The sequence below is a fragment of the Brassica napus genome, chromosome A10 (assembly GCF_020379485.1).
Source record: "Brassica napus cultivar Da-Ae chromosome A10, Da-Ae, whole genome shotgun sequence".
Classification (NCBI taxonomy): Eukaryota; Viridiplantae; Streptophyta; class Magnoliopsida; order Brassicales; family Brassicaceae; genus Brassica; species Brassica napus.
Genome location: NC_063443.1, coordinates 10,729,254 through 10,751,195, shown reverse-complemented (window position 1 = coordinate 10,751,195; position 21,942 = coordinate 10,729,254). Strand labels below are relative to the sequence as shown.

At 38.7% G+C, this 21,942-nt stretch overlaps 6 protein-coding genes and 1 non-coding gene across 7 annotated transcripts; 4 read left to right on the top strand and 3 right to left on the bottom strand.

Moving 5' to 3' along the window:
- Positions 1–1,322: 1,322 nt before the first annotated feature.
- Positions 1,323–3,587, top strand: LOC106371479 (protein EFFECTOR OF TRANSCRIPTION 2). The gene is made up of 3 exons (XM_013811555.3): positions 1,323–1,676; positions 2,030–2,398; positions 2,475–3,587. The coding sequence occupies exons 1-3, from the start codon at positions 1,575–1,577 to the stop codon at positions 3,456–3,458; spliced, it is 1,455 nt and encodes a 484-aa protein (XP_013667009.2). The 5' UTR covers positions 1,323–1,574; the 3' UTR covers positions 3,459–3,587.
- A 124-nt stretch (positions 3,588–3,711) lies between these two features.
- Positions 3,712–7,008, top strand: LOC106371480 (serine acetyltransferase 5). Its single transcript, XM_013811556.3, has 3 exons — positions 3,712–4,056; positions 6,098–6,254; positions 6,344–7,008. The coding sequence occupies exons 1-3, from the start codon at positions 3,746–3,748 to the stop codon at positions 6,836–6,838; spliced, it is 963 nt and encodes a 320-aa protein (XP_013667010.2). The 5' UTR covers positions 3,712–3,745; the 3' UTR covers positions 6,839–7,008.
- A 420-nt stretch (positions 7,009–7,428) lies between these two features.
- Positions 7,429–10,453, bottom strand: LOC106371478 (protein NDL1). Its single transcript, XM_022693287.2, has 9 exons — positions 10,110–10,453; positions 9,216–9,315; positions 9,042–9,139; positions 8,856–8,944; positions 8,721–8,781; positions 8,460–8,624; positions 8,324–8,380; positions 8,169–8,224; positions 7,429–8,081 (listed from the first exon to the last, which is right to left on the bottom strand). The coding sequence occupies exons 1-9, from the start codon at positions 10,167–10,169 to the stop codon at positions 7,727–7,729; spliced, it is 1,041 nt and encodes a 346-aa protein (XP_022549008.2). The 5' UTR covers positions 10,170–10,453; the 3' UTR covers positions 7,429–7,726.
- Positions 10,454–11,843: 1,390 nt separating this feature from the next.
- TRNAP-UGG lies at positions 11,844–11,915 on the bottom strand. Its single transcript has one exon. It is a non-coding gene; the product is annotated as a tRNA-Pro (tRNA).
- A 108-nt stretch (positions 11,916–12,023) lies between these two features.
- Positions 12,024–14,860, top strand: LOC106371474 (histone acetyltransferase type B catalytic subunit-like). The gene is made up of 10 exons (XM_013811551.3): positions 12,024–12,255; positions 12,345–12,386; positions 12,760–12,869; positions 12,972–13,040; positions 13,135–13,173; positions 13,266–13,342; positions 13,467–13,554; positions 13,660–13,741; positions 13,822–13,979; positions 14,058–14,860. The coding sequence occupies exons 1-10, from the start codon at positions 12,177–12,179 to the stop codon at positions 14,694–14,696; spliced, it is 1,383 nt and encodes a 460-aa protein (XP_013667005.2). The 5' UTR covers positions 12,024–12,176; the 3' UTR covers positions 14,697–14,860.
- Positions 14,861–14,978: 118 nt separating this feature from the next.
- On the top strand, positions 14,979–20,629 carry LOC106371473 (zinc protease PQQL-like). Its single transcript, XM_048742900.1, has 21 exons — positions 14,979–15,313; positions 15,509–15,755; positions 15,833–15,958; positions 16,050–16,187; positions 16,272–16,406; positions 16,502–16,759; positions 16,837–16,974; positions 17,061–17,130; positions 17,220–17,433; positions 17,617–17,722; positions 17,855–18,088; positions 18,300–18,464; positions 18,548–18,697; positions 18,776–18,867; positions 19,142–19,223; positions 19,347–19,430; positions 19,509–19,625; positions 19,709–19,819; positions 19,925–20,005; positions 20,105–20,302; positions 20,376–20,629. Exons 1-21 carry the CDS (start codon positions 15,099–15,101, stop codon positions 20,439–20,441), a joined length of 3,027 nt encoding a protein of 1,008 aa, XP_048598857.1. The 5' UTR covers positions 14,979–15,098; the 3' UTR covers positions 20,442–20,629.
- LOC106371475 (malate dehydrogenase 3, cytoplasmic) lies at positions 20,465–21,865 on the bottom strand. Its single transcript, XM_013811552.3, has 2 exons — positions 21,656–21,865; positions 20,465–21,551 (listed from the first exon to the last, which is right to left on the bottom strand). The coding sequence occupies exons 1-2, from the start codon at positions 21,813–21,815 to the stop codon at positions 20,590–20,592; spliced, it is 1,122 nt and encodes a 373-aa protein (XP_013667006.1). The 5' UTR covers positions 21,816–21,865; the 3' UTR covers positions 20,465–20,589.
- Positions 21,866–21,942: the final 77 nt, after the last annotated feature.

Sequence of the window (21,942 nt, the reverse complement as noted above, 5' to 3'; positions counted from 1 at the left end):
AAAGGTGTTCCAATAAATCAACTCTAGTGATGTAATCGAATATATCATGTGTCATATTAGAAATCAGTCCAAGTTAATATTTTATGATTTGTAATACAGAGAAACATATACTCTTACCAAACTGAAAAAAGATTGCAAACAATTTTTTTTGGATTTAATGGCTGCATGAAAAAGCACACTAATAACTAACTATTGTTTTCTGTCAGTTATGGTATTATGACTAAATGAAACATGTTGGCTATGTGCAAAGATGTGGGCTATTGTTCTTGACTAAGCCATTTGATAGTACAATTCATTCCACAGAGAAAATTCAAACTGAACAAGCTTTAGAACATGAGTATTATTCTTTCCTCCATTTTATTCGTTACCTTTTGAACTTTTGCTCAACTAAAATGTAGCAAGGCAGCCCATTATAGCAAACATGGCCCAAGAAGAAACCAAACTGAACCAAGTATGAAGAGAAAAGGCCCAATGAATTTCCTAGCCATAGAGATGATTATATAGGCATGGGCATAAAATCTGTAACCGTAAATCCAAACCGAACCCAAACCAAAATATCCGATCCGAATCCAGTCTGAATTGTAAAAAAATACCAAAATGGATCTTGTAAGGTGGTACAAAACATATCTGAACCCGAAATATTATTAACCGAATCCGATGGAACCCGAAAAACCAAAAAAAAATTCGAAAAAACCGATCTGAATGTCCAAATTAGTATACAATATAATTATATGAAACATAAGTATATACTTAAAATTTTAATTTAATATTTATTTTGATATGATATCTAACAATAAGTATTTAAATTTAAATAAATACCTTAAATACTTAATTATATATAAATAAGTATATAATTTTTATGTTTTGCTTTTAAATGCCAAATTTTATTTTGGGTATATCCAATCTGATATAACTCGAAACAGAACGATATATGATTAATTTATGGGTTCTAAGATATGATACAAAACGACCCGAAATCGATGTGTTATATCCGAACCTGATCCGTACTTGAAAATTTACTAAAATGAAACCTAGTAGGTGTTATAAAGTAGAATTAAATCCGAACGCCAACGGATACCCGAACGTCCATGCCTCCAGATGAGCCAAGAAAAAAAAAACAATTATTGATGTAGCAGCAATATAGTTGACTTACGAAAACTGGAGTTGGTGGACTAGTAAGAGGAGATTCGATAAACGATGAGCACTTGGAGGTTTTGGAGTCGTTTATTCCGTTGATGGGAAGAAAAATCCCAAACATGGAAAACAATATAACCAATAGAATTTTTAATTGGTCATAGGAAAATAATGCTACATTTTATGCTAATTACGTTCTCAGCACTGACTGCGAGATGACAGTCACTAATCCTTAAAACGTACAGAGAAAGCTTCGCCGTTCTAACGGTAACATGATACACAAAGAAAGAAGCATATAATAATCAAACCATTCTCTTTTTGGAGGGAGACTTTCTTATCTTTCTTTATCAGTTTGTGACTTGGAATTATATAAAAATAAAATAAAGCTTTGAGAAAAAGAACAAAAAAAAACACAGACCTTAACTTATTGTATCATCGGAATGAATTTCGGCGACGGCAGTTTCTTCGCCGTCGTCCCCACTGTATACAAGAGAGAAGAGTACAAGCGAACCAAACACGACGCCGTTTTCTCCAAGTGGAAGGTCCTGTCTCTCTCCCTCTCCCTCAATTTTGAAATTAAAGTTTCTGAGTTTTGGGGCTTTTGCTCAATCTTTTGTTGTATCCTCTGATCTTCAGTCGAAATTGAAATAAATCATCTTCGATTTCCATAGGCAGATGCTTGAATATCTATGAAATAATCTAAGCTCTGGTCTGAATAAGTTTGTGTCATAGGTTATTACAGGCTTTTATTTGCTTCCACTCCTCTGTTTTTTAGTTTGTTTTAGTTTCTCAATTTATTACACCTAATTAGTTTGCAACTTTGAAGTGGTTTGATCTTAATCTTGTCTATTTATCAAAGAAGCTGGGACTCTGATGTTAAAACTTTTATACACAGATTCTGATAGGATCCAATGATTGGGAGGATTTCAAAAACGGGAAAGACGGTGTAGCAAGATACAGAGTCCAGAACTTACCTCGTAGATCTTGTCCTGGTCTGTATGAGCTCGGTGTAGCAGTCATCGGTCATGACCAAGCCCGGAAGCTCGACTCCGATGATGTCCTCGCTGCATATCTAGGACAGGCTGAAAGCGTTAGATCTAGACTTCAAAGTTATGGAAGATCCGGTGCTCATTTGCGAAGAGTTAACAACAATAACCTTAACGACTGTGAAGCCATCGAGTCTCCTGATAAGAAGACTGTGACCGCTGGTTTGTTTGAGGACATATTCTTCAAAGATGGCTCGGTTGTGTATAGATGGGCTCCGGTAATTAATTATGTCTTCTTATCTTACTCTCTTTACTTCTGTAATAACTTTGAGGCTAACTCGTGTGACGTATCAGATGGGGTCTAAGAGGGAAGCTGAGGCAACGGAAGGGATGCTTTTGAGCACGTTTGACTATGCGTGGAACAAAGGAAGCAACGGGGAACGACGCCAGCTTGATCTGCTTATAAAGCTCGGTGATCGCGAGTTTATGAGGAGCAGAAAGTCCGGGATATCACGAGTGCTGTTCCCTTTTCTCCGGAACCAAGTTGGTATCAGAATCAAAGGGGAGAAGCATGTGCTTGAAGAAGAGAGAAAGCTAAGCTCTGATGTTGTTGAAGAGAAGAAGAAGAGTTTCGGTTTCCTCGCTTCCATTATCAAACTCTCCCGGTCTAGACCTCAGCCGGTTTCAGACAAACTTGATGAGATAGATGGTTCTGTTTGTGGAGTCATACTTGGAAATGGTGGTCGTTGTAATAGAAGTCCAGTTAAAGGAAGAAAGAGATGCGAAGAGCATAAAGGGCAGAGAGTTTGCCGTGTTTCACCGGTAAAACAACAGCCCGAGAGTTCTGTCGGACAAGATTACAATCACGAAGACTCTGATGTCACGTGTGGAGTGATCTTAGCAAACATGGAGCCTTGCAGTAAGAGACCTGTTCTAGGAAGAAAACGGTGCGAGGATCATAAAGGCATGAGGATCAACGCTTTCCTCTTTCTTCTTAACCGGACAGACCGTGAGAAAACCGTCGAAACCGAGAAATCTGATCCCGAACCGCCTACCGGAAACATAGCTGAAGAAGAAGCTTTGAGTCGCTTCTGTGAAGCTACAACAAAGAGTGGTGGACCTTGCACAAGAAGTTCTCCTAAAGGAAGCAAAAGGTGTTGGCAACACAAGGAGAAAACCTCCGGCGATAGCTTGCCGGTAAAGTTTCATCCGGTGGCCGGAACACAAGTGATATGCGGTGTTAAAGTGAGTAATGGATTGGTCTGTGAAAGATCTCCGGTAAAGGGACGTAAAAGATGTGAAGAGCATAAGGGAATGAGAGTCATCATCCCTTCATGACTTGGTTAAGTTACGCTGTCACCTAACCGGAATTGTTTGTACCATACCGGTTTTGTTTGTTTATTGTACCATTTTCTGTACCGAATTAATTGTTATTTTTTTTTATCATTTAAATAATAAATTCAATGAGGTGTGCTCTCCTACAGTGAATCACCACCGTCAACTTTTGGAAGGACGAATTTAATTTTAATCTAACGGACAGAATAATCAACGGCTCAGATTTTATCACGCTACTCATATGCTACGTGGCCGTCTATTATTTTAACGTATGGTTTAAATTCCGCACGATGAGAACAAACCGTTATTTTATCGCCGTCGTTAAAATGCCGCCGGCCGAAGAACTCCAACATTCACCGGGTAGCCAATCTAACGACACTCAACCTTCCGAATCAGAAGCCGCGGCGGAGATTTTCGCAGCTGCGGCTGATGCGGAGGCTGCAGGATTATGGACACAGATCAAAGCGGAAGCTCGCCACGACGCCGAGGAGGAGCCGGCGTTAGCTAGCTACCTTTACTCGACGATTCTCTCTCATTCATCTCTCGAGCGATCGATCTCGTTTCATTTAGGAAACAAGCTTTGCTCCTCGACGCTCCTCTCTGTGAATAAACTCAAAACAAGATAGATTCTGCTAGTAAAAGCTTATTGACACAGAAAATAAAATAGCTTTAAGAAGCTTTACTGTGCAGTGAAACTAAAGAAAGGAAGAATCTTTATGTTTGTCACCAAGATAAATAAGATTGTAAATGATTCATAAATATGAAAGGAGAGGCTGCATTCAACGCAGCCAAAGTTACAGACACTAACCATCTAACAACATATATATAGTCCTAAGGAACCCTAGTTACATTGTTAACAAACACTTCATATTGGATCATAATATGGGCCTTGGTGTGGGCTTTAATACTCCCCCGCAAACTTAGCTGCGGGTGAACACGAAGCTGCTGAGTTTGAAACCACAACCTGATTACTTGGGTGTACTTGTAGAAGACTAGTTGGTGATGAGGTCTGTAGCAAGTCTTGGACATGTGGACTGAAGGTAGAATGGAGCTGATAAGAGCAGAGCATATTTTCTTCTTCAAAGCCATATACAACTTCATATTGGCCTATACTTGTAGAGCTTTATAAACTCTCTCAGAGGTATGTGTGGCCATAACTTGGTATGCACTTGTAAAGCTAACGTAACTCTCTCAGAGGTGTCTTTTGCACTTGTAGAATTATCATAAACTTTCTCAGAGGTGCTTCTTACCATTCCTTAGGGTAGATACTTGTAGAGCTTCCAAACTCTCTCAGAGGTACTCTCTTTCTATTTTACTAAAGGAAAATCACCCACTGTCTTCATGCTTCAGGTGACAGTAATGTAACTATGTCTCAGCTTTGAGTCAAACACCATGCTCCTTCTTTTGCTTACTACAAGCTAGCCTTCAACATAAGCACTCTTCTATCCGTTTGCAGCCACATCTTGCTCTTAATGTCTTCTTCTTAACCCAACTACTGTTTTTCATTAAACCACAATCTCAATGAATCTTCAGCAAAATAACTTCTCTTTAGCATTTCATCAAGCATCTGGTGTGCATCCGTCAAACCAGGAACTTTCAACCATAAATCCCATCTTTATCGAACCCAAAACAAGCCTATTCAATCACCGTTCCAACTAACCTCTTAATTCCAGACTTAGTCTATACTAGTCATCATCTGAACCAGAACAAAGCACCGAACCAGCAATGTCCTATCAAACTATGACTACAAGGCAATACTCTATGTTCTGTTCTGTCTTAGAACAAAGAAATTACCTTGGATCGAGTCCACGCTGGATTTTCTGCCCATGATCTCTGATTTTTTTTTTTTTTTTGATGTGATGTCACGGCTTTGCTCAATGCTTCACCAAATTTTCAAAACCCATCTCTTTTCTTTGTTGTATCTGGCATTGATACAAGCAAGCTCTGAGTAAGATGACCATAGTCTCCGACGCGTTACCACAACCCTGCTGACGTGAAGCTTTTGTGTGATGTTTCTTTAGACCCACTTTGCTTGAAGCTCCAGGAAGAGGACGACATGTTTTAGAGACGGAGACGAGTTGATAATCTCTGAGCGAGCTTGAACATAATTTCCAGATCATGAGATGTCTGATTTAGATAGAAGCCGAAAATAACTTCACTGTTTTAAACACAAAGGATGGAGCTTGACTACGATTTGGCTTCAACGGGTTCTCAGAAACGGCAGTGAAGTGACGACTTCAAAAATCTGAATGCTTTAGTGGGGATAGAGTAAGCGGAAGCTAGAAGAGGAAAAGAGAGACTCCCAATAAATCGACTGAAGCTCTGATACCATGTGAATAAACTCAAAACAAGATAGATTCTGCTAGTAAAAGCTTATTGACACAGAAAATAAAATAGCTTTAAGAAGCTTTACTGTGCAGTGAAACTAAAGAAAGGAAGAATCTTTATGTTTGTCACCAAGATAAATAAGATTGTAAATGATTCATAAATATGAAAGGAGAGGCTGCATTCAACGCAGCCAAAGTTACAGACACTAACCATCTAACAACATATATATAGTCCTAAGGAACCCTAGTTACATTGTTAACAAACACTTCATATTGGATCATAATATGGGCCTTGGTGTGGGCTTTAATACTCTCCACGCTTCTATACGATCTCTTCCTAAACACCTTCACCTCCGATCCTTCTCTCCGCAACGCCACCGTCGCGGATCTGCGCGCTGCTCGCGTACGTGATCCGGCGTGTATCTCGTTCTCGCAGTGCCTTCTCAATTACAAAGGCTTCCTCGCAATTCAGGTGAATCTGGACCGTCCGATTTTGTTTTTATTCAATCTGGTGAATCTGCACCGTACGATTTAAATGAGTTTTTGATTTGTTTTTTTTAGGCCTATCGTGTCTCGCACAAGCTATGGACTCAATCGCGTAAGCCGTTAGCGTTAGCTCTTCACTCACGAGTCTCCGACGTGTTCGCAGTCGATATCCATCCAGCAGCGAGGATCGGGAAAGGGATACTTCTCGACCACGCGACAGGTGTCGTGATCGGAGAAACAGCTGTGATTGGGAACAACGTTTCGATCCTCCACCACGTGACGCTTGGTGGAACAGGTAAAGCTTGTGGGGATAGGCATCCGAAGATTGGTGACGGCTGTTTGATCGGAGCTGGAGCGACTATTCTCGGGAATGTTAAGATCGGGGCAGGAGCTAAAGTGGGTGCTGGCTCTGTTGTTCTGATTGATGTTCCTACACGGGCTACAGCGGTTGGGAATCCGGCGAGGCTTGTCGGAGGGAAAGAGAAACCAACGATGCATGATGAGGAGTGTCCTGGAGAATCGATGGATCACACTTCGTTCATCTCGGAATGGTCAGATTACATCATTTGAAGTTATTATATTTGTTAATGTGTTTTTGAAAGCTGACAACCTCGTTGATTGTTCGGTTGTGTGATCGAGCTTTGTATGTATTTTGAGGTAAAAGTCTGATGGAATGTCTGACTGAGTTTTGTTGGGTTAAGATGTTCATGCAATAACAAGGGGAGCTTGTTATTTGATCATTAGTTCATATGCAATTTATTTGTTAACTACCAATCCAAGTAACTCCACAACTCTGGTAGCGGCTGAATCTTTTAGTGGACACATGGGCTTACAAATCGTTACAAAAGACCAAATCTTTGTTTTTGGGAGCTATGATCAACTCAATTGAAAATTGAACCCTTGTATAGGTATGCAGTTTAGGAAAGCACAACAACTGAAATAGGGTAGTCTGCATAGGTATTGAATCCATTCCCATGTTCCGGTCTTTCCATTTCTTTGTTAGAACTGATGGGCCAAAACAAGGAGTTACCACATACATACTTGGCTGTCCTATTCTAATACCAACGCAAAGAAACTAATGAATTCATTGATAAGGGTGAAGAAACTTTCAGAGAAGCTAGGCGATGTGATAAAATCGAATTCTTGTAGAGGTGGAAAGATTCATATCCAACATGAATTTATTATTGAAATAGATTACAGAATCTGCAGTGTCCCATCACAAAACAATTGTTACAATGTCACAACAACAGAACATTTTACATATATGCATTAAAAAAATGAAATAATGAAACAACATGTGTGGCTTCTTCTCAACGAAAGAACTGTTGTCTTTTATCATGGCTGGCTACAAAAGAATTGTGTTATAAGGATGGCTTGAATGTTCCCTGCTTCGTCTTCTCCTCAGATCTCCCCTAGTGTTTGTTCTATATCTACAACAGCCCTAATAAGATTTTAACGTCAGCAAGTAGAAACTCGGGTTTTGATAGGCTTAAGCTTTAATCCCATGCTTTCAGGAGAGAGAAGCTCAGGTGAAATGCAACAAGGGCTAAGAGGACTTCTAGGGCTCTCTGTGAAATAAGATGGTCTGTATAGTCCATAACCCATCAAGAAATATTCCATCGGAACCAACATTGCATGTGGTTGCTCCTCCGTTACCATCGAACCACAAGCCTGAACCTCAACCAAAGCACAGTATCCTCTATCCAAATTTGCTGCCATGTGAACAGCTTCTGCATAGAAGGGAGATTGATCTCCGATAAAGATAAGCGTCCTGCATTTTAGTTTCTTCAATCCACTTGAGATGTCAGGTCTCCTGCAAGAGCAAACTTTTAGTTCTCCATCAAATTAAGAAAGCCAATATTTGACACAATGAATGCTGCTTAGATGTTTGTTGTTTTACCGATCAATGGCATCAAGAAACCGCATGACGTTTACACTTTTCCTCTCATCAAGCAGCTGTGGACATTACCAAAATCTATGTCAACTACTTGATATACAGAGGTATCTATATATTGATGAATCAGGACAAAAGAAAAGGAAAGGTAGAACACTGACTCTTCTGCAAGCTTGTGCTATATCTGACTCTGGAATCTCTATGTTACCACGGACTTCCTGTTGCAAGTAGAAGCAATTTTTTCACAACCAATTTTAATTAGAGCAGAACTAGTAATGGTGACTGCAGTTAACGCACCTTACTGAAATATCTCTGAAGCAAAAACTCTTTTACCACTCCACACATTCCGTAGAAATACAGCAAGTTTGAGACAACTCTGTTGTAAAACCATTCAGACCAAGACGGCGCCTTGCATAGCGGTGAGATAAGAATCAAACCGAGAACTCTTTCTCTATGTTTCATCTGAAAAGTTTAAAGACACAGAACAGATGATAAACACACATTGTCTGTCTGAGGAAACGGATTGTGGAGAAGACTGAAGATAAAATAGGAACATACCGCAAATAATGTGAGGATGTAAGCACCTGCAGTCACTCCCATACACATCACAGCACCAAGGCTGAACAAAAAAAGCTTATACGTCATTATTTAACATGTATGTAAACTTCAATAAGGGCTTCATTCAATCATTACCCGAAAAAGTTGAGCACTTCAAGGATCTGATCCGCCAAATCATCAGCAGAAGGGACTGAATCAGTAGGATAAATCGGAGCAGCTCCTAACTGCAAGAACTCTTCGTGGAAAGAGAGGAATCATGTGAGTAATCACACCAAGCAAAGGATATGGCAAACTAAAAACAAGAGAAAGTAAAATATGGACCTCATGACCGGGTGGACTGATATGATAAATGCAGAAGTTATGAAGTAGCAAGGAAGCTGCTTCAGGGCAGAAGAATAATCCTTGGAAGCATGACATATCTGAAGAACAAGAAGAAGAAGCAAACAACCATTAGAATGTCAGCAAAACAGACAAGAGGATCCTGTAAAGACTTACGGTTAAGGGCCAGATCAGGATAAGTAATCAATGCTGGCTTTTCTCGATCTCCATAGACAATGACAGACACAACACCACAAGCAGTTTTAACACGATGCTCCTGAACACAAGAAAAAACCAGCAAGTTTCAACAAAAAGCAACCACCACCAACAGAACCATATCTTTACCATTATCTTCAGTAAAACAATTCATCAACTTCTCTTTTGTATTTTGTATACTAAAAGCTGGGAATATGACAACTTACTTTAGGTGGGAAATAATATATACACAGACAATAAAGAAAACATCTCTGTTAGAACTATTCCATGTGCAGCTTTCTACTTTAAGGGGCAATAAACAGAATCAAAAATTCATCATCATCCAAAGAATGGCTTAATTCTAATCATTGTGAGTTTTTTTTCTTTTTAATAAAAAAGGGAATGACAGTGTAAGACGAGGAGCAAGAATATGAGTGTTAAGGAGATAATAAAGAAGCATTAGTCTTAATCATTAAATAAACAAAGGGTTAAAGGTAAACAACAACAGCTGGAGTTTTTCCTCTTTTATACAAAAAGAATGAAAAGAAAATAAGACAAAGAATAAGGAATACAAAAGAAGAAGAAGATGATATATTTGAAAAGAGAAGATCCACAAGCAAAGAATTTTCCAACAAACCATTACAATCTTCCAAAAGAAAATGAGATATGTTATTACCAATCAATTAAATCAAACAATGCCTTGCAAATGAATGACAAAACCATAACATTCTTCCCACATAATCTCAATCAGAAGATATCAATTAGATTCAAGCAAAGATTAAGATACACCCAGAGACAAAGACTCTAGTTTTTTTTTAATTTCAAGAAGCCAGAATTGCAATTAAAATTCGAAAAGGGGTAGGTAGAAGAAAGGACCTTGCCACCAAGATAGATCGTTCCAAGGTCGACGGAAACGGAGTCGTTTGACTCCGCCATTGGCAATAAAAGCTCCTCCGTTTCCGCCGTCGTTGTTGCCTTTATTTGCCGCGGGATAACAAGAGAAGGCTCTCCTCTTCCTCTTCCTCTTCCTCTCGCTACCCTCTAGAATGTTTTGGCTTTTCTTTAGCTTATATACAAAGCGATTCCTCCTTTCTCTCTCTCTCTCCTCTCTCCTATTAAGACCTCTCTGGAAAAAGAACCGATTTTTAGTTTTTCTTATTATCTTTTTTTTTTTTTTTCCTTCCTTCACTCTGTTTCTCTCTCTCTCTCTCTTCTTTAAAAGTTTGCGGTGATTTCTCCATAGACGCCGGTACTTGTAACATGACACACTCGAACTGTCAAAAATCCCCAAAACAGGAATAAACATTTTTTAATTCTGTTATTGTTCAAAAAAAAAATATGTTTTTTTTGAATATTTTAATTCTTTTTTTTTTGTATCTAAAAAAAAATTATGGGAACAATTGAGTGAATAAACAGAATCGAATAAAAAGCAAAATTATAATGGGAAAATTGCTAAAAGAGAACAAAAAAACAAGGTTGCTGTCCTCTTGGTATAAAACCAACATGAAGTTGTCTCAATAGTATATTTTTTCTCATAATCCCAAAACTATCCCTATATTTAATCTAATTGAACACAATTTGAATTTAAAAAAAAAAGTTAATGGAAAAAAGGAAAAAAATTTTGAAAGGCAATCGAAAACAAAAAAAGAAAAAAAGGTATAGATATGCATCATAGAGAACAAGAGTTTGCGAGAAGAATCAAAAAAAAAATTATGGAAAACCCATAGATTGATGAAGAAGAGAAGGGAGAATTGGTTTTACTTTAATTTTTTCAAGTAAAATCGACCATAACACGTTTTAGGAAGTTTAAATATTATTAGGAGATTTTTAGAATATTTCCTTAACTGAAATTTTATTAATTTTCGCAAAAAATCAGGTATTCTTATCCGTAGAAGGCGACTTCTAAAAGTTTAGAAGAATGATAAAAATTCTGAATACATTTTCTACTTTGAGTAGACGTAAGAGTACATTATAGAAAATACATTCTCCGAAATTTAGAATACTTTATAAACGTAGAAGATGCATTCGGAAAGAAAGTGGATACCTTTACGATTAGTAGAATGCGCATTCCTCTTTTTTAGAAATTTAGTAAATAGTAAAATGGGTGTTCTAAAAGAAGTAGATGAACGTGTTTATTTTAGAAATTGTTTTCTACTATACTATTTTTCGTTGAAGACGCATTCTACTTTTAGTAGAACGTATCTTAAAAATCTTATTTACCAAGTTTTTAAACAAAAGAAAATTACCAGCTTGTGTATATAGATTTTTTATTAATTGTTTATATTTTTAATAATTTTTTTGATTCTCAAAATTATTTATTTCATTAGTTTTCAGAAATACAAAGGGTAAAAAAGAGAAAAAATGGACAAAATTAGTTTTATACCAAAGGGACAATAACCTGATTTTTTTGTTCTATTTGGGCAATTTTCCCAATTATAATTTGAACAAGTTGACCTTTCGTAAAGATGGACTTAAATTAGGCACATTTTGTAACATTTTGGCACATTTTGTAGGGGACAGTTATTACATCTTTTTACAAATTACGGACTTTTTGAAAATCTCGGTTATTTTTGGCAACAGAACTGAATAGAAAAGATAAAAAAGTATATGGGGGCGTTCCGAGAATCGAACTCGGGACCTCTCGCACCCAAAGCGAGAATCATACCACTAGACCAAACGCCCTCGTTGCTAAATCAGCTGAATGCTTATTTATATTCCATGTAAAAAATCTGTAGCTGGGCTGTTAACGGGCCTCGCAATAGTTATGATAGAAGAAGTCACGTGCGGATCATGTGGTGTCTGTTCTTCTCAAGAAGAGAATACAGAAAAAAGATCCCTAAAGCTTTACCTTTACTGAGAGTATCGCATCACTCTCTCTAAATATCCATAAGCCCTCCACAACTTTCCCGCCTTTGTCTCACTCTCTTCCCGCCTCGACTCTCCATGGTTCAGAAGCAGCTATCCGCCGCCGGTCCAGGCCCCGAGCCCAAGAAACGCCGCCGTGTCGGATTCTCTCCCGCCGGTAAGTAATTTCTTCTCCTATTCCAATTGTAGCTCCGCTTTTCGTATTTTTCTTCTAATTTGGTCTCTCTTTTTTTTTGTCGGTAACAGATACTGGTGTGGAGGCTAACGAGTGCATCAAAATTTATCTCGGTACGTATCTGATTTTGATGTTTAATTTCTTTTTTATTATTTATGCTTTCGCCTTCCAGGTGTGTAGTTTTTTGGCTTTATCGGCAATTTTAATGGCAATTTTGTATCTGAAATGGCTGAAATATTTTGTTTGTATGAGATGAAATTGTTTCGAGTATGTGTGTGATTGCGATATTGTCATTGCTCTGTGTCAATTTCTCAGTACACATAGTTGCTATCATGCTTAGGGTGTGTTGATTTTTGTATTTTCTTTCGAATGAGTCTCATAGGAGGGTGACGAATGTCTTCTGTATTGGGTTTCTTGAGTTGTTGTTGTTACATAATCTGACCTTCTCTTTTTTTTTTTTTTTTTTTGTGGTGGGTTGATTTCTAGTTTCTAGCAAAGAGGAAGTGGGTTTTCCTGAAGTTCCTTGTGTTAATCCAGTTGATTTAAACGACTTTTTTGATGGAGATGGAAAAATATATGGCTACCATGGTTTGAAGGTACTTTTGCTCTTTTACATTTACATTGCTCTTTTTTTTTTTTAAAGTTTCTGGTCTTGTCATTGTCTTGTTTAGCGTTGCTGTCAACTTTATTTGTTTCAGATAAACGTATGGATTAATAGCATTTCATTGCATTCATATGCTGATATTACATACAAGAGCACAACCAATGTAAGTGTCTAACTCACTTTTAATCCATTGGATTTGTTTATGTATGGCGTCTTGGAGCATCATTTTCTGTTGTCTTTTTGTTTATTCTTCCAAGGGAGACAAAGGCATCACGGACCTCAAATCTGCTTTACAGGTAATAATATAGTCAACTTCAGTGTCTTATCATAGTATCTAATGACCCAGCATTTTTCTATTCTTATGATTAACTATTTCAATTCCACCCAGAACATATTTGCTGAGACTATTGTTGATAACAAGGATGAATTTCTGAATACCTTTTCAACAGAGAAAGATTTTATCAGGTAGACACACCTACTGGATGCTTTCATACTTACCTCAAACTTGTTCCTGTGTTTTCTAAGATGTGCTCCTCATTATAATCTTTGTGTATGTATAATTGTTTAACGTTTTCATTGATTGTTTTAGGAATATGGTCTCAAACGGAGAGGTAGTGCATTCTGGAGTGATAGATGGAAGCAGAATCAATGCTCAAGTGGAACCTATAGATCTCCAGGTATCTTATAATCTTAATGAAGCAAATTAGTCAGAGATGCTTTTATCAGCAGTGGAGCTGCAGATTGGTTTAAGAAAAAAAACCATAATGGTCTATTTTCCTCAGGTTCTACGGATGGAAATTGGCTCTCCAAATGCTGGACTCCTCTATAGCCGATTGGTGCCCCTTGTTCTTCTTTTTGTCGATGGTATGCAAACACACACACCCTTGCTCCTAATTTTTATGTTCTCTTGTTGGTATTAACCAGACGTTGGTCCATTATATCAGGCAGCAACCCGATTGATGTCACTGATCCTGACTGGCATTTATATCTCTTAATTCAAAAGAAGGAGCATAAAGAAGAGCCTTTGTATCAAATTTTGGGCTTTACTGCAGTTTATAAATTCTACCGTTACCCTGACAGGTTAAGGATGCGACTCAGCCAGGTACAATATATATGCCTCAGTTCTTCTTGTATTCTTTTCGATTTGACTGTTTATACTGTTTCTTAATTTTGATTTCAGATCTTGGTCCTGCCTTCCTTCCAAGGCAAAGGTTTTGGAAGCTATCTGGTGGAGGTTGTAAACAAAGTGGCCACAGCAGAAAACGTATACGATCTGACAGTAGAAGAGCCATCAGAGAAGTTCCAACACATTCGCACTTGCATAGACATAAACCGCTTGCGCGCATTCGACCCTATCAAACCAGCCATTGATTCAGCTGTTCAGACTCTCACAAAGGGTAAGCTATCAAAGAAAGCTCAGACACCTCGATTCACTCCGCCTCTGAATGCCATTGAGAAAGTCCGTGAAACTCTGAAGATCAACAAGAAACAGTTCCTCAAGTGCTGGGAGATCTTGATATATCTCGCGCTTGATCCTATTGACAAATACATAGAGGATTACACATCTGTCATCACGAACCATGTGAGAGCTGACATTCTTGGGAAAGATATAGAAGCTCCAAAAAAACAGGTCGTGGATGTTCCAACCTTGTTCGCAGCTGAAGCATCGTTTGTGGTTTTCAAGTCTCTCAATGGAGAAGAAGCTATTCAAGTTGATGAAAACAAACCGGATCAAGAGGAGCAGCTGAAGCAATTGGTTGAAGAAAGGATTCGTGAGATTAAGTTGGTTGCTGAGAAAGTCTCAAAGTTAAGGATCTGATTCGAATAAAAACTTTTTTTATTGAGCGATGTCACTTTAGAAAAGACCATCTGTTTGTATACGCTTTGTACCTCTCTGTTACGGAGGTTTGAGTAAACTAATGTAGTTCCGGTTTAGCGGTTTCTTCCGGTTATGACATTTATAGCAGAATTTACAGTCGATAACCGTCAATTTCGGTTCAGTTAGTTGAATAAAAAATTTGAGTGAATTTTTAAACAAACCGATACCGGTCGAACCACGGACCGGGAAAATTACTTATCAAGGCAGAAAAAAACATAAGAAGAACAAATCTAGAAGGTGGGGACTCTAGTGCGTCACCAGAGGGAGAAAGAATTTGTAATCGTCTTCTGTTGAGAATCGATTTTGATTTTTTTTTTTGACAAGAGTGAGGGATCGAGAGAGATGGATTTGATATCGGGAGAGAGCTCGAAGGTGCTGAGGAAACAAGGATTCAGATCGCTGAAACTGATGAGTGTGGATATGGAGCAGGAGCTCGGAAACGAGCCTGAGCCTTTCGGTGCCGACTATGGAAGACTCGACAATGGCCTCGTCTACTACGTCCGACGAAACTCCAAACCTAGAATGAGAGCCGCTCTTGCTCTCGCCGTCAAAGTCGGGTAATAGGCATAATAACCTTGGTTGTCGATTTTTGTGAATTTGAGTTTTAGAGTGATGATCGTTCTCAGTCGAATTGGTGATGGTTAATCTGTTCTCTAATGTATTGATCCAACTTTGATTTGATCTGGTGAATTCATGAATTTGGAAGAACTTGTGTTGAAATGCGCAACGTGTGCCTTTTGATTCATTGGCAGTTCAGTTTTGGAAGACGAGGATCAGCGTGGAGTTGCTCATATTGTAGAGCATCTTGCGTTTAGTGCTACCACGAGATACACGAATCATGATATAGTCAAGTTCTTAGAGAGCATCGGAGCTGAGTTTGGGCCCTGTCAAAACGCAATGACTACAGCGGATGAGACTATATACGAATTGTTCGTCCCTGTCGATAAGCCTGAATTGCTATCTCAGGCTATCTCCATTTTAGCAGAGTTCAGCTCCGAGGTAAAATTGTCTCTGTGGCTCTGTTTCGACTTTTTTTTTTTTAAGTTCGTAAGAAACTGTAAACGGTTTGTTTTTAGATTCGAGTCTCGAAGGAAGATTTGGAAAAAGAAAGAGGTGCTGTTATGGAAGAGTACCGAGGGAACAGAAATGCTACTGGAAGGATGCAGGATTCGCATTGGCAGCTGATGATGGAAGGTTCAAAGGTGTGTGAGGCTTTTTTTTTTTTTTCTTAATCATTTTTGCAGTTTAAAAGAGACTCCAGTGTGTTCTTATGAGACTTTCATTTGACTGCAGTATGCTGAACGTTTACCTATTGGTTTGGAGAAAGTGATTCGGTCTGTTCCTGCTGCAACTGTGAAGAAATTCTACCAGAAGTGGTATCATTTATGCAATATGGCAGTTGTCGCTGTTGGTGATTTTCCAGATACAAAGGTACACTTGCTATTTTTTATTTTTAATTATCATTTATGAGTTTCTGTCAGACTTTGTTTGTAACCCTTCCTGATTTCTTTCTAGACTGTAGTTGATTTGATTAAGACACACTTCGAGGATAAAAGATCAAGTAGTAATCCTCCAGAGATACCATTCTTTCCTGTTCCTTCTCATGAAGATACACGGTTCTCTTGCTTTGTTGAGTCTGAAGCAGCTGGGGTTAGTCACTTTTAAAAAGATCCAAAACTTCTTCAGACATTATCCTGATATCCATTTCCAAACTCCTAAGCTTTTTTCGTGGTCTTGGCTTGTAGTCTGCAGTCATGATTAGCTATAAGATGCCCGTAAGTGATCTGAAGACGGTGAAAGATTATAGAGATATGCTTGCAGAATCAATGTTTCTGCATGCTCTTAACCAGAGACTCTTCAAAATATCTCGTAGAAAGGACCCTCCATTTTTCGCGTGTTCTGTTGCTGCTGATGTCCTGGTGAGCCCATTGAAGGCCTATATAATGAGTTCTTCTTGTAAAGAGAAAGGAACTCTGGCATCCCTAGAGTCTATGCTTCTCGAGGTCTCTTCTGCTTTCACTCTCTCAAGTTTTTGCCATTGTCTCCTTTCTCCCCATTCATTGATTCTCTTGTATTTTAGGTCGCTAGGGTACGCCTTCACGGGTTCTCAGAGCGTGAAATATCTGTTGTTCGAGCTCTCATGATGTCGGAGATTGAATCTGCTTATCTGGAACGTGATCAAATCCAATCAACTAGCTTGCGGGATGAATATATACAGGTAAATTCTGTTATGAACTTTTTTGTCCTGCCTTCTGTCTTTACCCTCTACAAAAATCTTGTTCATATTTGTGTTTTATCTTGCAGCATTTCCTTCACAAGGAACCTGTTATTGGGATTGAATACGAGGCGCAACTTCAGAAGAGTCTTCTACCCCGTGAGAACATGCATAATCTGCTTATAGTTTAGTCTATTTCCATTTTTTTTATTAAATTCATCTAAATTATATTGGTTCCTCTCATGCAGAAATATCAGCTTCAGATGTATCCAGATACTCTGAAAAGTTAAGAACATCGTGCGGTTGTGTGATCAAGACAATGGAACCTAGATCTAATGCAACAGTTGATGACATGAGAAATGTTGTCTCAAAGGTTAATAGTCTTGAGGAAGAAATGAAGATTGCTCCGTGGGATGAGGAAAAAATTCCAGAAGAAGTTGTCAATGAGAAGCCAACTCCTGGGTAAGCTCTGAACTAACTATAGGTCACCCACTCTTAATAACTTCCTCAGTTTTGTATGTTTGGCTTAAGTTTTCAGACTGATCCTATCTCGTAGTCTCTTACTAAACTGAACTAAACGGCTCAGTTGACGTGCCTATAGATATTCCATTCCTATTTCTCATCCATGACTAATGTTCAATGAAGGGATGTTACACACCAGCTTGAATATCCAGAAGTTGGGGTTACGGAATTGACATTATCAAATGGAATGCAAGTTTGCTACAAGTCCACTGACTTCTTGGACGATCAGGTGCCATATTAACTGAAAGCTACAATATTTTAAATTCGACATGTGTGTGTGTTGCCAATGTATTAAGCTTTAAGATTATTTCTATACTGTATTAGTTAACTTTATGATTGTCCTTTGTTGTTTTCCGTACAGGTTCTTTTTACAGGGTTTGCATATGGAGGACTTTCCGAACTCCCTGAGAGTGATTACATATCATGCTCGATGGGATCAACGATTGCAGGTGAAATTGGTATGTTTGGTTATAAGCCATCAATGCTTATGGATATGCTTGCTGGTAAGAGGGTTGAAGTTAGCGCAAGACTCGGGCCGTACATGAGAACGTTTTCTTGTGATTGTTCACCCACAGACCTTGAAACAGCTTTGCAGGTTCGCCTTTTTCCTCCTGAATATAAGCACTAAGGTGTCTCTTGATCGTTTCAACAATCTTTTTGACGTATAGCTTTGCTAACATCTAGATGATTGAAATTTAACTTGTTGAGGAACGTATTCGTGGCGTATCCCTTCACAATTGTGCCTTCTCTCTTCTTCTCCTCAAGTAATTTTGTACTCACTTGAACTTATCAATACTTATTTCCAGCTTGTATATCAACTTTTTACTACAAACGTGATGCCACAAGAAGAAGAGGTTGGAATAGTGATGCAAATGGCAGAAGAAGCAGTCCGTGCTCGAGAGAGAGACCCTTACACTGTCTTCGCCAACAGAGTGAAGGAACTCAACTATGGAAATTCTTATTTCTTTAGGGTAATACTTCTGTGAGCTAAATGACTAATTATATCTCGGTGAACGCCCAGCCACATTTCTAACTTAGTCTCTAATGTGCACAGCCTATTCGGATAAATGAACTACGAAAAGTTGACCCGGTGAAGGCCTGCGAATACTTTAACAGTTGCTTTAGGGATCCATCAACTTTTACAGTTGTCATTGTAGGGAACCTTGATCCTAGTATCGCCCTTCCTCTAATTCTTCAGTATTTGGTAAGTAGGATCACATCACTTGTGATGCACAAAAAGTTAGCTCGGACTTGACTGCATTCTTGCGTTCGTTCCATGCAGGGTGGAATACCTAAGCCTCCTCAACCGATTCTCAACTTCAACCGTGATGATCTCAAGGGCTTACCATTCACTTTCCCTACTAAGATAACAAGGTAAGCTGTATATTAGTCGTGTCATTATCGAAGTTTATCAACGTAGTGAATCTTTGTTTAGCTTCTGTGTCACCCACCTAGATGCTTTTCCAAAATCTTGATGTGTAGTTTCGCGATTGGTTGCAGTTGAATCATAATCCAAATATACAAGTTAAACTCTAAATGCACTAATATCAGTTAGATATCTGATAAACACCATCGACTAAACAGAGACAATGATACTGTGTAGTCCCTTGATATTTCCATATTGGCTTTAAATGTGTGAAAATTACAGAGAATTTGTACGAAGTCCAATGGTCGAGGCCCAGTGTTCAGTCCAGTTGTGCTTTCCAGTGCAGTTAACAAATGGAACAATGGTAAGTGACTCTGCTTTGTCATCTGAACTAAAACCCACGCTAATTACGTTGATGATATATTCTTCTTGCCTTTACTAAGAAACTGTCTAATGCATTTGCTTCATACCTCTGTTTGATTGATAGATTGAAGAAATTCACTGTATCGGCTTTTTAGGAAAACTTCTAGAGACCAAGATAATCCAGTTTCTCAGGTTCACGCATGGGCAGGTATATTCTGCCATGTGTCTGTTTTCTATCTATGATGATCACCAACCTTTAGTGACCTAACTTTTCCTACTTAAGCAGATATATTCCGCAGAGGTCTCAGTGTTTCTTGGCGGGAATAAACCGTCTAGAACAGCGGATTTGCGTGGTGACATCAGTGTAAATTTTTCATGTGATCCAGAAATCTCATCTAAACTTGTACGTTCATTTTTTCCACATAATCCTATAAACGCTTTCTCTGTATCTTTTCGCTGCCTTAAGGTAACCTCTTTGTCTTTCAGGTTGATCTAGCTTTGGAAGAAATTGTACGGCTTCAAGAGGAAGGCCCTTCGCAGGAAGACATTTCAGCCATCCTTGAAATAGAACAACGAGCTCACGAAAATGGCCTGCAGGTTTTCTTTTTGTGCCAACTATTCAGAGTTACAAATCTTCACAACAAAGTAAATTCATATTTTACTTAGGAACAAAACGTTTTGTTTCCTTCTTGTTTTGTTCAGGAAAACTATTACTGGTTAGACAGGATTCTACGTGGATACCAGTCAAGGGTCTACGCTGGCGATTTGGGCGCTTCATGCCAGGTCAGTTGAAAAAAAAAACCTTTTAACTAGTCAGGTTTCGATTGTACTAGAGAAACACAGTTTTATGAAAAGTAAGAAAATGCTCTTGTGGTTTATTAGATTCTAGAAGAAGGGCGTTTGAGAATGAGAGAGTCACTTGCACCACAAACAGCACAAGCCGCATTACAGCGAATCCTCCCTCACCCTTGCAAGAAACAGTACACTGCTGTCATTCTCATGCCTCAGAGATCACGTTTTGGTTTTCTTTCCTCTATATTTGCGTCTAGCCCGGAGACCCGCTTTATTCGTGACACCAAGGTCAGTCTTTGTGTTAAGTAAATGTAACAACAAATGGATCATTAATATATGAGTTTGTCTCTTTTGTTTCCAGATTTTGGCAGGCATTGCTGGTCTAGCTGTTCTTGTTTTTAGCATCTGGAGATACTCTCGCAAGTAAAAGTCTAATCTCTCTTTCTTGTCTTTTTTAGTGAACCTCGGCGTTTATTATTCAAGTTCTCGTACATTTTTACAAGAGATTTAGAACCACAAACTTATTTGTTGCTACATTTTTTGTGTCACGACTGTAATATTTTAACAGTTTTCGTCTATACATTGAGACATGAATAAGCTAAGGCCTTCTCTTCAGCTAGCTCTCTTGCAGAGTCGTCCATTTTCTCTCTGGAGAACTCGTCAATACTTAGTCCTTGTACGATCTTCCAACTCCCTTTCTCGCAGATAACCGGAAACGAGTAAACCAAACCGGGTGCTATACCGTAAGAGCCATCAGAACAAACACCCATAGAAACCCAACTTCCTTTCGGTGTTCCAAGAAACCAATCATGAATATGGTCACAAGCTGCGCTAGCAGCTGATAAAGCACTCGACTGTCTCCGTGCCCTTAGAATCTCTGCACCACGTTGCTGAACTTCTGTACTAAACTCGTTCTTCAGCCATTTCTGATCAGCGACAAGTAGTTCTCTCACCGGTTGATCTCCGGTCTTTGTAGAGACCGTTGCATGATTGCTGTCTGGATACTGTGTTGAAGAATGGTTTCCCCAGACGATCACGTTCTTCACGCTGCTCACGGGAACACTTAGCTTCTCCGCAAGGCGAGCTTGAGCTCGGTTATGATCGAGCCGAGTCAGGCAAGTGATGTTTTCTTCCGGGATCGACGGTGCAAACTCTTTTAAAATCAGGGCATTTGTGTTCGCTGGGTTTGCTACAACGAGAACCTTGCAATCATCAGATGCATATCGCTCTAGAGCCGAAGCTTGAGCTTTAAATATCACTGCATTTTTTGACATCACATCTCTTCTTTCCATGCCTTCTTTTCTTGCGAATCCGCCGATCATTATGGCGATATTCACACCTTTACAAGCTTCGTCAATATTTGTTGTCGCGAAGACGCCGTGGAGGAGAGGGAAGGCTGAATCTTGAAGCTCCATCTTCACAGCTTCTAGTGATTTTGAAGCTGGTTCTATATCAAGTAAATGCAGAATCATGGGTTGGTCTTGACCTAGCATCATACCTCGTGCAATCATTGGAGCAATTGCATATCCTATGTTCCCTGTTCAAAATAATTCACTATAATTAATTCATATTTCAATATTATTATTCACTATGAGTCGAGAGCATAAAAGAAACATAAACCTAGTACTTGGTTGATTTTACCTGCTGCACCAGTGACCAGAACCCTTATAGGTTCTTTCTCAATCTTTAACAAATTGCACATGTATACTATCATTTTCCATGACAGTACAACGCATAACAAGAGAACCAAAGATTTCTGAATAACAAAAGTATAATCAACTTCTCCTCCGACGACCTCCATTTTTTCTTAAGAAGTAAAATGTAATCAAGCAACGAATGGGTGTTCATGTAATTCCAAAGTTTAATTTATAAAGCTATAGAAACCAAGAAAGAGAAAAGGTATCTATGGAAAGTTGAGAAAGAGGAAA

What these genes read in the sequence shown, in the direction of transcription:
- LOC106371479 (XM_013811555.3), top strand. Translation starts at nt 1,575, where the DNA reads ATGAATTTCGGCGACGGCAGTTTCTTCGCCGTCGTCCCCACTGTATAC. An exon ending in CCGTTTTCTCCAAGTGGAAG is followed by an intron (nt 1,677 to 2,029) that starts GTCCTGTCTCTC and finishes TTTTATACACAG; the next exon opens with ATTCTGATAGGATCCAATGA. An exon ending in TTGTGTATAGATGGGCTCCG is followed by an intron (nt 2,399 to 2,474) that starts GTAATTAATTAT and finishes GTGACGTATCAG; the next exon opens with ATGGGGTCTAAGAGGGAAGC.
- LOC106371480 (XM_013811556.3), top strand. Translation starts at nt 3,746, where the DNA reads ATGAGAACAAACCGTTATTTTATCGCCGTCGTTAAAATGCCGCCGGCC. An exon ending in TGCTCCTCGACGCTCCTCTC is followed by an intron (nt 4,057 to 6,097) that starts TGTGAATAAACT and finishes TTTAATACTCTC; the next exon opens with CACGCTTCTATACGATCTCT. An exon ending in AAGGCTTCCTCGCAATTCAG is followed by an intron (nt 6,255 to 6,343) that starts GTGAATCTGGAC and finishes TGTTTTTTTTAG; the next exon opens with GCCTATCGTGTCTCGCACAA.
- LOC106371478 (XM_022693287.2), bottom strand. Translation starts at nt 10,169, where the DNA reads ATGGCGGAGTCAAACGACTCCGTTTCCGTCGACCTTGGAACGATCTAT. An exon ending in ACATCCTCACATTATTTGCG is followed by an intron (nt 8,625 to 8,720) that starts GTATGTTCCTAT and finishes TAAACTTTTCAG; the next exon opens with ATGAAACATAGAGAAAGAGT. An exon ending in TTTCTTGATGCCATTGATCG is followed by an intron (nt 8,082 to 8,168) that starts GTAAAACAACAA and finishes TTGCTCTTGCAG; the next exon opens with GAGACCTGACATCTCAAGTG.
- LOC106371474 (XM_013811551.3), top strand. Translation starts at nt 12,177, where the DNA reads ATGGTTCAGAAGCAGCTATCCGCCGCCGGTCCAGGCCCCGAGCCCAAG. An exon ending in GTGCATCAAAATTTATCTCG is followed by an intron (nt 12,387 to 12,759) that starts GTACGTATCTGA and finishes GTTGATTTCTAG; the next exon opens with TTTCTAGCAAAGAGGAAGTG. An exon ending in ATGGCTACCATGGTTTGAAG is followed by an intron (nt 12,870 to 12,971) that starts GTACTTTTGCTC and finishes TATTTGTTTCAG; the next exon opens with ATAAACGTATGGATTAATAG.
- LOC106371473 (XM_048742900.1), top strand. Translation starts at nt 15,099, where the DNA reads ATGGATTTGATATCGGGAGAGAGCTCGAAGGTGCTGAGGAAACAAGGA. An exon ending in TAGCAGAGTTCAGCTCCGAG is followed by an intron (nt 15,756 to 15,832) that starts GTAAAATTGTCT and finishes GTTTGTTTTTAG; the next exon opens with ATTCGAGTCTCGAAGGAAGA. An exon ending in ATTTGGGCGCTTCATGCCAG is followed by an intron (nt 20,006 to 20,104) that starts GTCAGTTGAAAA and finishes GTGGTTTATTAG; the next exon opens with ATTCTAGAAGAAGGGCGTTT.
- LOC106371475 (XM_013811552.3), bottom strand. Translation starts at nt 21,815, where the DNA reads ATGGAGGTCGTCGGAGGAGAAGTTGATTATACTTTTGTTATTCAGAAA. An exon ending in TCTGGTCACTGGTGCAGCAG is followed by an intron (nt 21,552 to 21,655) that starts GTAAAATCAACC and finishes TATTTTGAACAG; the next exon opens with GGAACATAGGATATGCAATT.